Below are 16,647 nucleotides of genomic sequence, written 5' to 3'. Positions count from 1 at the left end.
TTTCCTTCTTCTGCTTTTTCTCCTCCTTTCTCCGCCTCCTACTTTTTATTCTTCTCCTGCCTCTCAACCTCATTCTTCTATTCCTCTCCTGCTTCTCCTCCTCCTTCCTCTCATTCTTCTCCTCCTTTGCTTACTCTATTTTCCTCCATCTCCTCCTCCCTTTATCTCCTTCTCATGCTTCTCCTCCTGCTTTTATCCTCCACCTTTCTCCTCCTTTGTCGTCTTCTCCTGCTTCTCCTACTTCTCATTCTCCTCTTTTTCATCATCTTGTTCTCCTCCTCTTTTTTTTCTACTTCCCTATCCTTCTCCTCATCCTTTCTAGGAGGAGAAGCTGCTGCTTCTCCTCCTACTTTCTGCTCCTCCTTCCTAATTTTTCTTCTTTTCCTGCCTCACCTCCCTCCTCTCATCCCTTTCTCCCATTCTCCTCCATTTAATCATCTTATTCTTCTATTCTCTTCTCCTTCCTCTTCATCATCTAGTTTTTCTCCTCCTCCTCCTGCTTCCCCTACTACTACTTCTCCACCTGCTCCTGGTTCTCCTCCTCCCTTTCTCTCCTTTTCATCGTCTTTTTTTGTGCTCATGCTTCTCCTTCTCTACTTCCCTCTCCTCCTTCTCCTCCTCCTGCTTTTATGCTCCTCCTTTCTCCTCCTCCTCCTCCTCTGTCGTCTTCTCCTCCTTCCTCTCATTCTCCTGCTTCTCCTACTTCTCATTCTCCTCTTTTTTCATCATATTGTTCTCCTCCTTTTTTCAACTTCCCTATCCTTCTCCTCCTTTTAATATTCCTCCTCCTTTTTCTTCTTCTTCTGCTGCTTCTCCTCCTTTATCCTCCCTAAGTTTTCTTCTTTCAATTTTCTTTTCCTGCTTCGTCTCCCTTCTCTCATTCTTCCTCTGTTTCTCATTCTCTTTGTTCTCATCCCTTTCTCCCATTCTCCTCCATTTAATCATCTTATTCTTCTATTCTCTTCTCCTTCCTCTTCATCATCTAGTTTTTCTCCTCCTCCTCCTGCTTCCCCTCCTACTACTACTTCTCCACCTGCTCCTCCTCCTTCTCCTACTTCTCCTCCTCCTTCCTCTCATTCTTCCTCTTTCATCTCGTCTCTTTGTGTTTTTGCAGGTTCAGAGTATCATTCGTTCTCAGACCAGTATGGGGATGAGGCACAGAGATCGCTCCACCACAGGAAACACTCTGAAGTCCGGAGGCTGCAGTTCAGCTCTCACCACCTACTTTTTTGGTGCTGACCTGAAAGGCAAACTCACCATAGGCAGTTTCCTGGAGTTCCAGAGAAAATTGCAGCATGATGTGCTTAAACTCGAGGTACTGGGCCGAGAAAGGAGGAGGAGGAAGTGTAGACTACACATAATAGATAACAGAAAAATTCATTTGAAGTTTGAAGGTTTTCAGCTTTAGAGGGTATTAATCCTAATTTAGTGTTACGTGTGAGGAGATGTGTTGAGCTTTGAAGAAAAGGGAAGAAAGAAAAGTAAGTAAGAAAAAAGAATTCTGCTGAGAAAAACCTATTAAAGAAGTTAGCTGGAATAAGCTGCTCTAGCTGGTCTAGTGCTCAGCTGCACTTTAGTTTATCAGCCAGCTAGTGTTCCAGCCTGAGCAGCTGACAGGTCCCCAAAACCACAAATAAAACCATGAAACAGACCAGCTTGAAAGGAAGAAAGAACAAACAACAGAACAACTGAGCAAATGATCAGACATCAGAGGGGTGCACATAACAAAGCTACCAAGAGCTATAGAGCAGTTGACAGCAATCTGGACTGAGCAAGTGTGATGTAACCTCCTCTGTGTCTGAGAGAGTGTCAGTTCTTTAGGCAGCTGCTGTCACTGAGACCTTTACCATTGCTCTCTCTCTCTGTCTTTATCTGGTCTTTGAGATATGTGCTGAGACAGCAGCTTTCTCATCTGGCAGATATTCCATCTTCTGTCTGCTAACAGCTCCCACCTACATGAATCTCTCACCCCAACTTTTAAATCTAAAATTACAGAGAGCCGAGATAAGCATTTCTACAGCCCCGACAGTCACTAAATATGAAGTGAAATGTACTTCGCTAATGCATTATATTAGATTTACTCATTCACTCATGTTTTGCCAAACCCGTATTACTTTCTTCAATAAAACTGAAAATTAGATTTTATGAAGAATGTCCATGCAACTTTTTTTCAATATAAAAAAAAGTTGTGAATCTAGTGGTGAATCTAATGGAATAACTCTGATGCATTCAAGTGAGAGAGAGCTATTCAACTTTTGCTGCCAGCTAACATTAACAGGGTTCCCACGCGTCCTGGGAAACCTGGAATTTGTAATGCAGTTTTCCAATCACACCTAAACATCCTGGAAATAATTATTTGTCCTGCAAAATATTTTAGTGTAATAAAATGATTTGACTGTGTTGCTAGCAAGGTTTCGTTACATGTACAAAAACATGGTAAAGATCGGGGCTCGGAATAGGAGTCAAATACTCATTCGTATCATTTTGTCAATGTCGGCGGCTGCACATTGTGTAACAATGTCAACGGTTAAGAATGCTTACACCCTCGTAATTGATTACAACAGTGGCCAATCGTGCACTTGGCAGTTGCGGTCCAAAAGCGGTAGATCGCTTGATTTGTCACAGCTACGGCCAATCGTGTGCTTGGCTACAGCAGCGCATGCACAGTGAGAAGCTGCACTTGTGAAACTTCTCATTCAGAAACAAACTGAATGACCTGGTACATGTACCGACCGATGAATGAGAGGGGCATGTTGTTTGTTTACTTCTAAATCGGCATGTGAGTCTACCTTGTTCATCAGGGAGAGAAAAGGGAGGAAGAGCTATTGATGCGTAAAAGTGACTGATGTTTATACACATTGCAGGGGCTTTCACATGACTCGCGTTGGCGCTGCCGAATACATAAAAGTTTATGAAGTGACGCGTCAGCACAGCCTTGGCTCCAATTCCAATTGGTGATTCAGCCTTAATACCTTGGGATGTGAATTCATTTACAATAATTCAACGATCGGACAGCTATATGTAGTATGCGGGAAAACAGAATCTAGTCATAAAAATGGCATTAGCAATAAAACTCAGAATGTCGTGGAATATTAAACATTTGGACGAAAATATATGTTTGAATGTATAATTAATCAAATAAAAATTGTGATATGTGGGGGGCTTCAGTGGACCAGTGAGCTCATGGGCCCAGAGGTTGCCCCTCTTGTGTGTTTGTGAGATGACAGAGACAGAGAGCACTCTGAAGTGTGCAGCACATACAGACTATGTATTTTATGTAATTGAATCACAGCTTTACTGGGATTAATGATTACACTGGGCCATGGAGCAAACTGCTTATCTGGAGGTGAGAAACTACCATCAAAAACAAACCGAAACGGCAAAATAAAAGCTCGATTTAAATAGACGCATGTGTTTTTGCTTAAATATTACCATTGGTGGGCACATAAAATGTCCTGGAAATGTCCTGGAAAATTGTGCCTTTAAAAGAGTGGTAGCCTGGTTTAAATTACTAAGCTTTGGTGACCTGGCACAGCTGAACCCATGCTTAAGTATTCAGTGGAACATGCATTGTAAATTATATTGACCAGCTGAGCACAAGATTCACTTCTGATGCCATTATTCAGCACTCACTGTGTGTGTGTTTGTGTAGTTTGAGAGGAATGATCCGGTAGATGGCAGGATCACAGAGAAGCAGTTTGGAGGAATGCTTTTGGCCTACAGTGGAGTTCAGTCTCGTAAACTCAAGCTGATGCAGAAGAACCTCAAAAGAATGTTCAAGGATGCTCAGGTGGGCAAACCGCCAATATTACAGTGCTGTATATTGTGAGTGTGAAATGTCAATGTAGTTTCGAGTTCTGACAGTTATATTATGTGTTATCATAGTACATCAAGCTCTTTTATATCAAAAGATCAAGGAAAATTGGTTCCTCATGAAATGACCCATTCAATATACAGTAGGGGTTGAAACCTTTTCTTGTTAATCACATTGCCATATAAGTGTACATTTTTAAATTTTCCTGTTAATGAATGTGACATTAGTGGGTCAGGCAAGGAAATGGATCTTCTTAGTGCTGTTCAGTGGGTTGAATGGTTAATTTGTAAATTTTAATTAGAGTCTCAATCCCAATAATTGTCCCTCACAGAGCCATAGACTAAGGACAGTTATGGACATTTACTCCATAAATACTTATCCAGACATTTTACTTGACTTTTTGGTAATTATCCTTGTTGATGATTCTCATTGGGCTGTACATTGTAAAACCTAATTTTGGCATTACTGGAAAAATCAAGTTGCCTTAATTAACCCTCCTGTGGTATTAAAAATGGCACCACCCTTTGGTATTTGCAGTTAATTTAGTTAGCTTGCAATCAAACCTGACCATGGTGTTACAAAGTGAAGACAGCAATTTTTCTACCAGCAATTTATTTAAAACATTAAAATGTTCTAACTTAAAATAAGTGCATAATAATGTCAAGAAAATGAACATCAAGAAATGACCAAAAGGTGGCTGTAGAGCTCACTTATTGATGCCCTGGTTCTGTTTGTGCGTGTGAGTGTGTTATCGTCGCACCCTGTTATTTCTGTCTGTTTTTTGTGCATTGTGGCTGATTTATTGATTGTATTTGACAGATAAAAAATAAATTGCTCTGCTTTTTTGGTCTTTCCCATTCAGTTTCAATGGTCAGCCTATTTTGACCATGAATACCAAAGGTGATGCTTTTTTTATGACCACTTAGACAAGCCCAGTTTATTTTTTTTATGTACAGATGACAAATGGAGGAAAAGTAACAAATGTTGTATTGCTCAGATAAAGGAAACCATTTTTATTAAATTAGGAATATGTATTTTGGTAAAAAATGACTAAATATCATAGGAGGGTTAAGCATTGCTTGAAATGTCAAGTTTTGGGCTCGTATCTCAAATATCTATGCTCCTTGAACATGTTTTTCTCAAAAATCCTTATACTTAAGATTTTAAGTGTTAATAACTCGATTTACGACTGAGTACAAAATTGAGGCTCTGTGGAATACCCATAATCCCTTGTGCTTAAATTGTTTAATTATGTTTCCTTTTATGTCAAAGGGAACTTATGGAGGCATTTAAATAGTTGTTATTAAGAATTCATAGAGGTTTTAGCTCTTTTGTAGTATTTTGTTGTTGTTGCAAATAGTTGTTTCATGTGATGTCACCATTAGGGTGATTTGTCCCCTTCGTTCAAGTTGAACCCTGTTAACACGATCTGAAATTCTCCTTGTGCATGTTCAACTGAAGTACAGACAACTATGCATTTCTGTGGAGAATTAAGTTTATTTTATGATTAATCTTAAATCAGATATAATATTCTTTATTTGAGCTGTTAATGTATGATCTAAATTTGAGTCTATTCAATAAACATAATTAAGTAGAAAGAACAGTATTTTAAAGCAAATTTTATTTAAGTCTACTTGCATCTAGTTTCAATAACTTAAAATGTTTTATTCTATATGAACACCAATTTAAGGGAGCATAACTACACAAGTTTTGGAGACGTCATTACTCAATGCAATTGATGGAAAGTGTTTACTCTCTTCATTTGGGTAAAGTCAACTTTTTATGGTTTTCAGTGGATATGTCCATGATGTACAGTGTACATATTGAAGTAATATATTAATTTATACACTGATGAGCCAAAACATTATGACCACTTGCCTAATATGCCGTTGGTCCTCCGCATGCCACCAAAACAGTGCCGACTTGCTGAGGCATGGACTGACCCCTGAAGGTGTCCTGTGGTATCTGGCACCAAGACGTTTGCAGCTGATCCTTTAATCCTGAAAGTTGCAAGGTGGAGCTGCCGTGGATCAGACTTGTTGGTCCAGCACATCCCACAGATACTCAATCGGATTGAGATTTGGGGAATGTGGAGGCCAGGGCAAAACCTTGAACTCTTCATCATGATCCTCAAACCATTCTCAAACAATGTGTGCAGTGTGTCAGGGTGCATTATCCTGCTGAAAGAGGCCACTGCCATCAGGGAATACATTGCCATGAAGGGGTTCTTCATATTCTTCGTTCTTCCATTGCTCCAAGGTCCAGTTCCAACACCTGCATGCCCAATGTAGGCACTTTTGACTGTGGACAGGGGTCATCATGGGCACTCTGACCGGTCTGCAGTTAAGCAGCCCCATATGCTGGGTGGGATGCCCTCTGTTGTAACACATTCATTACAAAACATGTAACCATAATTTAATTATTTATTTTTTTACTTTTTTTTTATTTGTATTTTCTCTGCAATTTGGAATGCCCAATTCCCAATGCACACTAAGTCCTCATGGTGGCATACTGACTCATCTCAATCCAGGTGCCGGAGGACGAATCTCAGTTGCCTCCGTGCATGACACCGCAGAGACTCACAGCATGTGGAGGCTCATGCTACTCACCGCGATCCACGCATAACTTGCCACGCGCCCCATTGAGAGCGAGAGCCACTAAACGTGACCACAAGAAGGTTACCCCATGTGACTCTACCCTCCCTAGCAACCGGATAAAACCAAGTTGCTTAGGAGACCTGGCTGGAGTCACTCAGCACACCCTTAATTTAAACTCCCGACTCCCGGGGTGATAGTCAGCGTCTTTACTCACTGAGCTACCCATGCCCGCCCTGTTACCATCATTAACATTTTCTGTGACTTGTGCCACAGCAGACCTTCTGGGAGGGGGAGGGGTGTAATTTTGTATATTTAGATTTTTGGTTGAAATATGACAGACATGCTCTTTACAGGCTCTTGAGATTCATCCAATTACACAAATTTAATCGAGGAGCAGCTGAAATGTATGACAGGACGAGTGCAAACGTTACGTCAGCCACTTACTTTAGCATGAGAGCACTACAGCACTCTAGAGTATGAAAACAGCTCTGTGCTCATTGCAAACGCAGCATGTTTTTCTTAACTAATACTGGTCTTTCTAACTGAGCTCAATGAACAATCATCATTAAATAATTAAACTAAATGATTTGCTTTATAATAAATTGTATCTTTCTCTTTCGATTTTTAGGGTATCACTTTTGAAGAAGTGGAGAACTTCTTCACCTTCCTGAAGAACGTGAATGACGTGGACACTGCACTGAGTTTCTATCACATGGCGGGCGCCTCTATAGATAAAGGTACAAACACATACACAAAACCTCAACTCTACTGTAATCTCATCCTGAAACAGAACATAGCCTAAATGTCACATGAAGAACACACACCATGGTTGGTCGCTTGACTGGTTACTTAAACGATCCCTTCCTGTCTAAGTGGGCTTTTCTTGGTCAGAATAGGCTGCTAAGTGAACCAGATTTCACGCCTATTGTCAAAGATCTGGCTTTGGGAGACTTACTTTCTAATGAGAGAATTCCCAATTCTAATCTCCATATTGCATCATTGATTTCTCCTCCTCCTCTCTTACTCCCACCATCAGCAGATCCTCTGGACTGTTTAACACTCCACCAGATGCATCCCGTTTCACTGCTGCTGGCGCTCTTCCCAGCAGTACTTTAATAATCTTCTACGCTATCAAACACACACACCGTGTTGGGCTAACTACTCAAAACATTTAGCTTGTGAAATGAGGTCCCGGGTCTCTGAAGTCCCGAGGTATGCGTTTAAGAGTTAACATGTTCATATACTTTTGTATTTCCATGGTGCACCCAGGTAGTGACGGGTGCTTTTGAAGCTTTTAAACCTTTATGAATTATTTGTTTCAAACCAATGCTTCGGAGCGCATATCAAACTGGCCAAGTCACATGATTTTAGCAAATGAGGCTTTGTTATGCCATACTGTTTTGAAACAGTTTCGAAAGTTTTCCAAATGTTTCTTGGTGATCTGATCTTTTTAAGATGTTAAGCAGATGTTCTTTAGAATGCAATGCTTTCCAGATGAAACACTCTTAAACAAAGAGCTCGGAGACGCATGTGTGCTCTATGGGTAGTCGTTCAAACAACCAACTCACTAATCAATTATTAAAATCTGTAGTTTTGCATATCCCTAGTTGCTATACAGTTGCTTGGGATTTCTGAGTGGTCGTTAGCCTGTTGCAATGTAGTTACTAAGGTATTCTGAGTGGTTTTTAGCCTGTTGCTATGAAGTTGCAAAGATGGTTGTTAGCCTTTTGCTATACGGATGCTAAGGTGACTTGAGTGGTTGTCAGCATGTTGCTATTCTGAAGCTAAGGTGTTCTGAGTGGTTGTTAGCGTGTTACTATGCAGTTGTTGAGGTTTTCTGGGTGTTTTTTTAGTGTGTTGCTATACAGTTGATAAGGTGTTCTGAGTGGTTGTTAACATGTTGCTAAATGGTTTATAAGCCCTTCCAAATAATCTAGAGTTCTGACAAACGTACAGCAAACTTCTCACTCATGCAAATGAGCTTGCGATTCACCGCAGATGTTTGCCAGAAGTGTGCAGCTCTTTACCGGTAGTGGTGAACCTGTAGCTAACATTTGGTGACAGTGAAGAGTTTGCTTAAAAGCTCATTTGCATGTGAAAAGATTGAGTGGCAAATTTGCAGCAAGTTTGCTAGAACTCTCAGATTTTTTATAAAAGAGATGTGAGTGGTTGTTAACATGATGCTTAATGGTTGATAAGTTGCTCTAAGTGGTTGTTAGCCTGTTGTTCATGTGTTATGAGCTAAGGTGTTCTGAGTGGCTGTTAGTGTGTTGCTATATGGATGCTAAGGAGTGGTTGTTAGCATTTTGCTATACAGATGATACAGTGAGCACAGAGAGGGAAATAAGTATTCAACCCCCCTCTCAATCAGAGATTTCTGGCTTCCAGGTGTCTTTTATACAGGTAACGAGCTGAGATTAGGAGCACACTCTTAAAGGTGTCTCCTGTTCACAGAAGCAATCAATTAATCAATCAGATTCCAAACTCTCCACCATGGCCAAGACCAAAGAGCTGTCCAAGGATGTCAGGGACAAGATTGTAGATCTACACAAGGCTGGAATGTGCTACAAGACCATCGCCAAGCAGCTTGGTGAGAAGGTGACAACAGTTGGTGCAATTATTCGCAAATGGAAGAAACACAAAAGAACTGTCAATCTCCATCGGTCTGGGGCTCCATGCAAGATCTCATCACGTGGAGTTGCAATGATCATGAGAACGGTGAGGAATCAGCCCATAACTACACGGGAGGATCTTGTCATGATCTCAAGGCAGCTGGGACCATTCTCACTTAGAAAACAATTGGTAACACACTACGCCGTGAAGGACTGAAATCCTGCGGCGCCCGCAAGGTCCCCCTGCTCAAGAAAGCATTTGTTGTACAGGCCCATCTGAAGTTTGCCAATGAACATCTGAATGATTCAGAGGAGAACTGGGTGAAAGTTTTGTGGTCAGATGAGACCAAAATCGAGCTCTTTGGCATCAACTCAACTCGCCGTGTTTGGAGGAGGAGGAGGAATGCTGCCTATGACCCCAAGAACACCATCCCCACTGTCAAACATGGAGGTGGAAGCATTATTCTTTGGGGGTGTTTTTCTGCTAAGGGGACAGGACAGCTTCACCGCATCAAAGGGACGATGGACAGGCCCATGTACCGTCAAATCTTGGGTGAGAACCTCCTTCCCTCAGCCAGGGCATTGAAAATGTGTCGTGGATGGGTATTCCAGCATGACAATGATCCAAAACACACGGCCAAGGCAACAAAGGAGTGGCTCAAGAAGAAGCACATTAAGGTCCTGGAGTGGCCTAGCCAGTCTCCAGACCTTAATCCCATAGAGAATCTGTAGAGGGAGCTGAAGGTTCTAGTTGCCAAACGTCAGCCTCGAAACCTTAATGACTTGGAGAAGATCTGCAAAGAGGAGTGGGACAAAATCCCTTCTGAGATGTGTGCAAACCTGGTGGCCAACTACAAGAAACGTCTTACCTCTGTGATTGCCAACAAGGGTTTTGCCACCAAGTACTAAGTCATGTTTTGCAGAGGGGTCAAATACTTGTTTCCCTCATTAAAATGCAATTCAATTTATAACATTTTTGACATGCGTTTTTCTGTTTTTTTTTTTGTTGTTATTCTGTCTCTCACTGTTCAAATTAACCTACCATTAAAATTATAGACTGATCATTTGTTTGTCAGTGGGCAAACGTACAATATCAGCAGGGGATCAAATACTTCTTTTCCTCACTGTAAGGTGTTCTTTGTGGTTGCTCTGAGAGTTGTCAGTCTGAGGAGAAATCTGTGACTAGAGATGCTACAAAATTTAACAGAGTTTAACTTTATTTATATACACAGCAGTGCTATACAGACAGTTAAGCTCAAGTGATCTGTCTCCTGATACACTTGGACACTGCAGTTGAGTAGGAACTTCCAGCAATTTAAACCCTTTCAGTATGAACACCTCTTAACACTTAGGGTAAGGGATTTGTTTACATTAGTATGAGCATTTCTGTCTTGGCAAACACCGCTAATTATTCATAAATACTGTACTGCAGTGCTACTTGTCTCTCTGCACCTAACAGCCTGTGGCATTGCATCAGGGCTGTCCTGTTTAAATCTACACTTTTCCGCACAAGGCTTATCGCTGGGATCGATTCATCTAGTATCTGAATTATAACTGGATGTCTCTCTGTCTGATGTCCAGCTGCTAACATTTTCCATACAAAACTTAGTGAACTACTGATCCTTATGAAGACAAAAGAGGCTTTTCATCAGCTTGTCATCTCTTGATCTGTCTTTTTCTCTTCTGATATGTTTTGATACTGAGGCTGTATCTGGAAGGAAGCTGGTTGCCTTGACTCTTGACTATGATGGATGCTTTCTTGTCTGGTTCCTCTCCCGCCGGGACAGCTGTTTAAGTTGCCCCCATCTTTACAACTTGTGCTGGCATTGTGATGTGGCTCATGAATAATAATTAGGTTGTGCTGATGTTGACATTTAACTGTGCTGAACCGTCTACCCACTTAAACCTAATAATTATCTGACAGAATGTACCATGCTGACTTGGCAATGAGGTTCAATATTAAATTTGATCTAATATCTTTACACAGCCTTTCTGTTTTTGTTAATGATTCAGTCATGAAACTCAACATGGCGCAAATGGATAGGTTTAATCTGAACATTAAATGAACATTTAATCTGTTATCAATTTACTTGCATACTCTATGGCCCAAGCTGATAGGTTGACATGTAATCTGTTAGCCAATTGTCTAGTGTTCTCTATCATTCAAATTGCAGTTGTTTGGGGGTTAGATTTTCACTGCAACATGCTAGTAGGTTTTACTGCAGCACATTACAAACTATTTCTCACTGAAACCCCCCTCCTCCACAATCACCATCTGTCTAGATCTGCTTTAAGGGGACTGGTATGTATGTCTAATTTAAATCTGGAAACGAAGTTTTAAGATTCTGAGAAATTTAAACGGACATTTTGATGCAAAATTAATAGGAAATATTTTAGCTGTTAACATGGTCAATGTCAACAATTTACTTATATTTTATTAGTGACCTAGACACGGTGGAGAATCTTGCCTATTTTTCTATCATGTTCTGTCCTAATGTTTGGTTTAATTACAAAAAAAAGCGAAAACTTTATTTACATATTTATATAACATTTCCCAGGTTTTCAGTGTGTCAGATTTATAGACTCTACTGTAGCACCCAATCAGTTTGATTTGAGTCTTCGACTGACATCACAGCAGTTGTTACAGAAGTGATGTCAGCTCATATGCACAACCTTTTTCAACAAAAGATAAATTGATAATGAAAAGCGAACTTCAAAGAAAATGTACAGAAAAGTAACCTTTTTTTCTTTATTCTTCAAGTGTTAAATGGGCTTGTCTCATCAGTTCAGCGTCTGTAGTGCTCATTAAAAGTGATAATGTGAAGTGCCAATGAACCTGCATACATTGTGTTTGAACCTGGTTGTATTTGGTTCTATCGGCATTCTAAATCCCCAGCATCATCAAATCAGTTTGTTTTTCTATTTACCAATGATTATCTACACAAGTATATGTGAAGGACAAGGAAAGGCTCATTTCCCCCTCATTGAATGGGAATATAATAGAGGAAAAGGGACTACAGAACATTTTCTCTTTTTCAGTTTTACTTTTATTTTATGTAAAAACACAGTTCTACATTAGATTGCCATTTGTTTTCTTATGTGGATTGATATTGTTAAAAATACAGAATTTAGCAGATAAAATGTTCGTTCTCCGTTTTCATAATTTATAAACAATAACCCTATTATGTTTTTATTTTCAAAGTAAATTTCATCCAAGCCTATTTGTTAGTTGAGGGTGTGAGGTTTGTTCTTTGGCCAGACCTTTTGAAGGAATTTGTGGACAGACCTTAAAAATGTTAATTGAATACCTCTGAGTATTGTAATGTAAATAAATGCATAGTATTAGTGTTGTTTAGTTTTGTTTTGCATGTTAGAGTTATAGTTATAATGAAAGTGTTAGCTAAGATAAATATAGAAAAAGTTTGGTGCCACTTCAAATTTTCCTCTGGATATTCTGGCCCCTGCAAGAAGGTAGTTGAAGAGCCCTGCTCTGCTGTTTATATTTTAAAATCAGTCAACTATGTTCAGTTGATGCAGGCTGAAAAAGTGCCATCACTCCCTGACTCCATCGCCCATGTATCCCACCCTTACTTTTCCTAAAGTTCCCGACAGGCTGTTCTCTCTCTCACTCTCTCCCTCTATCTATCCACTTTTTTGTTTTCTATCTGGTGAAGCTTTCTCTTCAGGAACTGAATTTCCAGTATTGATCAAGCCCAGCAAAACTACATTATATCCACTAATCAAGCTCAGGCAAAGTGTTCATGAAGCTTATGAGTTGGACGAGACTGCTCTGTTACCGCTCCACTTATCACTCTACACACTATAATTCTCTCTCTCTCTCTCTCTCTCTCTCTCTCCATCTCATCCCATCTCTTCAGCCACCATGAAGCAGGTAGCACGCACAGTTGCCAAGGTGGAGCTGTCGGACCATGTGTGTGATGTTGTGTTTGCGCTCTTCGATTGTGACGGTGAGTGTCTGTGTGCATTTATGATATTGGTCGACTAATATGGGTTTTTCAGTGGCTAATACCAATATCAAAAGAGAAGGATGGTCAATGGCTGAAACAATATGTGTGTGCATATACTGGTATATACTGTGTGTGTGTGTGTGTGTGTGTGTGTGTGTGTGTGTGTATATATATATATATATATATATATATATATATATATATATATATATATATATATATATATATATATATATGCCACCTGCCTAATATTGTGTAGGTCCGCCTCGTCGAGTTACTGTAGACTTTGCCTGTTTGAACCAGTCTGGCCATTCTCTGTTGAACTCTCTCATCAACAACACATTTCCGTCCACATAACTGATGCTCACTGGATGTTTTCTGTTTTTGACACCAGTCGGTGTAAATTCTAGAGACTGTTGTGTGTGAAAATCCCAGGAGATCAGCAGTTACAGAAATACTCAAACCAGCCCATCTGACAATTTTTTACACAATATATACTGAAAATGCATTAAAAATACAGTGGAAAGAAAAAAATATATGAACTCTTTGGAATTAGCTGGTTTTCTGCATAAATTGCCTATAAAATGTGATCTCATCTTCATTAAAGTCACAAGTACAGACAAAACACAACGTGAAGAAGCTATCAACACAAAAACAGTTATAATATTTCATGTCTTTATTTAACACATCCCATTAAACATTCACAGTACCATGGAAAAAGTGAATCCCTGGGCTAAAGATGACAAAACAAATATAATTCGTTTAAGGAGTTGGAAAGACTGTCATATAATGAATGAAATGAGATTGGAGGTGTGGGTTAGAGCTACTTTGATTTATGAAAAGCACTACAAACATTCTGAGTTTGCTATTCACAAGAAGCATCTGCTGACATGGACCATGCCTCGCAAAAAAGAGATCTCAGAAGACCTACAATCAACAATTGTTGCTTTGCATAAAGCTAGAAAGGGTTAAAAAGTATTTTCGAAGCACTTAGATATTCATCTGTCCACAGTTAGATAAATTGTCTATAAATGGAATGATTTAATACTGTGGTTACTCTCCCTAGAAGTGGCCGTCCAGCCAAGATGAATGCTCAACGTTATATAAAAAAAAAAAAGAACCAGTTAAAGACTTAAAGGAATTATTGGAACTGGTTGACATCTTTGTTCATGAGTCTACTATACGGGAAACATTAAACAGGCATGGTGTCTATGGTAGGACACAATGAAGGAAGCCACAAATTTCTAACAAAAACATTAATGAAGTTTACCAAAGACCACCTTAACACTCCACAACACTACTGGGAAAATGTTTTGTGGACTGATGAATCTATGGTTTAATTGTTTGGGAAGAACACACAGCACTATTAATGCCGTAAAAATGGCACTTTATACCAACATGAAAACATCATCCCTAGAGTGGAGGGAGAATCATGATTTGGGGCTGCTTCGGGGCCTGGACTGCTTGCCATTATCAAGATATCCTATAGAATAAAATCAGTGTGGCTGTGTGCCAGCTGAAGCTCAGTAGAAGTTGGGTGACGCAGCAGGACAATGACCTTAAACATCAAATTGAATCCACTACAGAATGGCTGCAAATAAAGAAAATCCACCTTTTGGATTGACCCAGTAAGAGCCCAGACCTTAACCCAATAGAGATGCTGTGAAATGACCTCTAGAGCCGTTCACACCAGAAATCCTAAAAATATGACTGAGCTGAATCAGTTCTGTAAGGAAGAATGATCCAAAATTCCTCCTGAACGTTGTGCAGCTACGGGAAACACTTGGTTGAGATTATTGCTGCCAAAGGAGGATCGACCAGTTATTAAATCCAAGGGTTCACAAACTTTTCCCTGGCACTGTAAATGCTTAATGGGATGTGTTCAATAAAGACATAATATATTATAATTTTTTGTGTGTTATTAATTTAGCACATTGTATTTGTCTATACTTGTGTCTTTTGATGAAGATGAGATCACATTTTATATACAATTAATGCAGGAAACCAGCAAATTCCAAAGGGTTCACATACTTTTTCTTGCCACTGTGTGTGTGTGTGTGTGTGTGAGCGTGTATTTATCACTTTGTGGGGACCAAATGTCCCCATAAGGATAGTAAAACCCAAAATTTTTGACCTTGTGGGGACATTTTGTCGGTCCCCATGAGGAAAACAGCTTATAAATCATACTAAATGATGTTTTTTGAAAATGTAAAAATGCAGAAAGTTTTCTGTGAGGGTTAGGTTTAGGGGATAGAATATAAAGTTTGTACAGTATAAAAACCATTATGTCTATGGAAAGTCCCCATAAAACATGGAAACACAACTGTGTGTGTGTGTGTGTGTGTGTGTGTGTGTGTGTGTGTGTGTGTGTGTGTGTGTGTGTGTGTGTGTGTGTGTGTGTGTGTGTGTGTGTGTGTGTGTGTAGTGTGTGTGAGTGAGCGTGTATTTATCACTTTGTGGGGACCAAATGTCCCCATAAGGATAGTAAAACCCGAAATGTAAAAATGCAGAATGTTTTCTGTGAGGGTTAGGTTTAGGGGTAGGGTTAGGTTTAGGGGATAGAATATAAAGTTTGTACAGTATAAAAACCATTATGTCTATGGAAAGTCCCCATAAAACATGGAAACACAACGTGTGTGTGTGTGTGTGTGTGTGTGTGTGTGTGTGCGTGTGTGTGTGTGTGCGTGTATTTGAAAACAGAAAATGGCCACAAGACAGTAGACAGAATGACCACTTATGTTAATTAGCCAATTTGGCACAGTTATCGGCCGATGCCGATAATTTCAAAATGTTCTGCTGAGGTTGGCTGTGCATATGGAGTTGGTCAGCACTGGTGGTGATAATTACCCATCATATTTCTCTGTCATCTGCTCCCTTTTAGGTAATGGAGAGCTGAGTAATAAGGAATTCATCTCCATCATGAAACAGAGGCTGATGCGTGGGCTGGAGAAACCCAAGGACATGGGTTTCACCCGGCTTGTGCGTGCCATGTTGAAGTGTGCCCAGGACACCGCCTGGGACTTTGCTATGCCTAAACAGCAGTAACACTTGGAGAGTTGTCCTCTGATGGAGTTTAATTAATCATTAAAAAATGAACTAGTGAGGCACATCTGAAACACGCATGCTACAGTAACTAGTGCTCGTGCATTCAGTGCATCTGTGCCACGTTTAAGACCGCTACAAACAACTATTTAACATTAAGACAAAAAAAGTTTGGTTATCTTGTATTTATTTGTTGATGTTTTAAAACATTTTCAGTTGCACAATTCTACACACACTAGAACTTGAATGTGGCATCAAAACAGCAAGAGGTCACAATGACAGTAGAATGCAATATATAATAAATGTTCTGTCCTCTAGACAGAGCCATGAGTTTCTTTTCTTGAGGTTATTTGTATGATTTCTATCTTTGATTTAAAACACTTGCTTTCACTGTTTAAGCAAAATGCTCCCATGTGAGAAGGTCTATTTTACACCCCTTTTCGCAAAAGCATCCAGATGTCCCAGAAGCAAATTATTAGCTTCCAACTGACTTTCAACAAGCAATTTCCATTGTACTATGAACCGCATTAATATTTTGAAAATCTTATTGAATTTCTTTTGTAAGGATGTTGAAAGCGATACTATTAAAAGATTTTTACATTACTGACGGCTGT

General features: G+C 39.8%; 1 protein-coding gene across 3 annotated transcripts in view; it reads left to right on the top strand.

Annotated features, from left to right (window-relative positions):
• LOC127660734 (calcium uptake protein 1, mitochondrial-like) overlaps positions 1–16,647 on the top strand; it is an 89,698-nt gene extending 73,051 nt beyond the window's left edge. For 2 of the 3 annotated variants that reach the window (XM_052151120.1, XM_052151121.1), the window contains exons 8-12: positions 1,115–1,315; positions 3,653–3,790; positions 7,040–7,148; positions 12,902–12,991; positions 15,873–16,646. In XM_052151120.1, coding sequence (XP_052007080.1) covers positions 1,115–1,315; positions 3,653–3,790; positions 7,040–7,148; positions 12,902–12,991; positions 15,873–16,036 — 702 coding nt within the window. In that variant the 3' untranslated portion in view covers positions 16,037–16,646. Of the gene's footprint in view, positions 1–1,114; positions 1,316–3,652; positions 3,791–7,039; positions 7,149–12,901; positions 12,992–15,872 lie in introns of all 3 variants that reach the window. The other variant, XM_052151122.1, reaches the window with a different exon arrangement.

This window comes from Xyrauchen texanus, chromosome 20, assembly GCF_025860055.1.
Source record: "Xyrauchen texanus isolate HMW12.3.18 chromosome 20, RBS_HiC_50CHRs, whole genome shotgun sequence".
NCBI classification, from domain to species: Eukaryota; Metazoa; Chordata; class Actinopteri; order Cypriniformes; family Catostomidae; genus Xyrauchen; species Xyrauchen texanus.
This window is presented reverse-complemented; position numbering and strand designations above follow the sequence as displayed.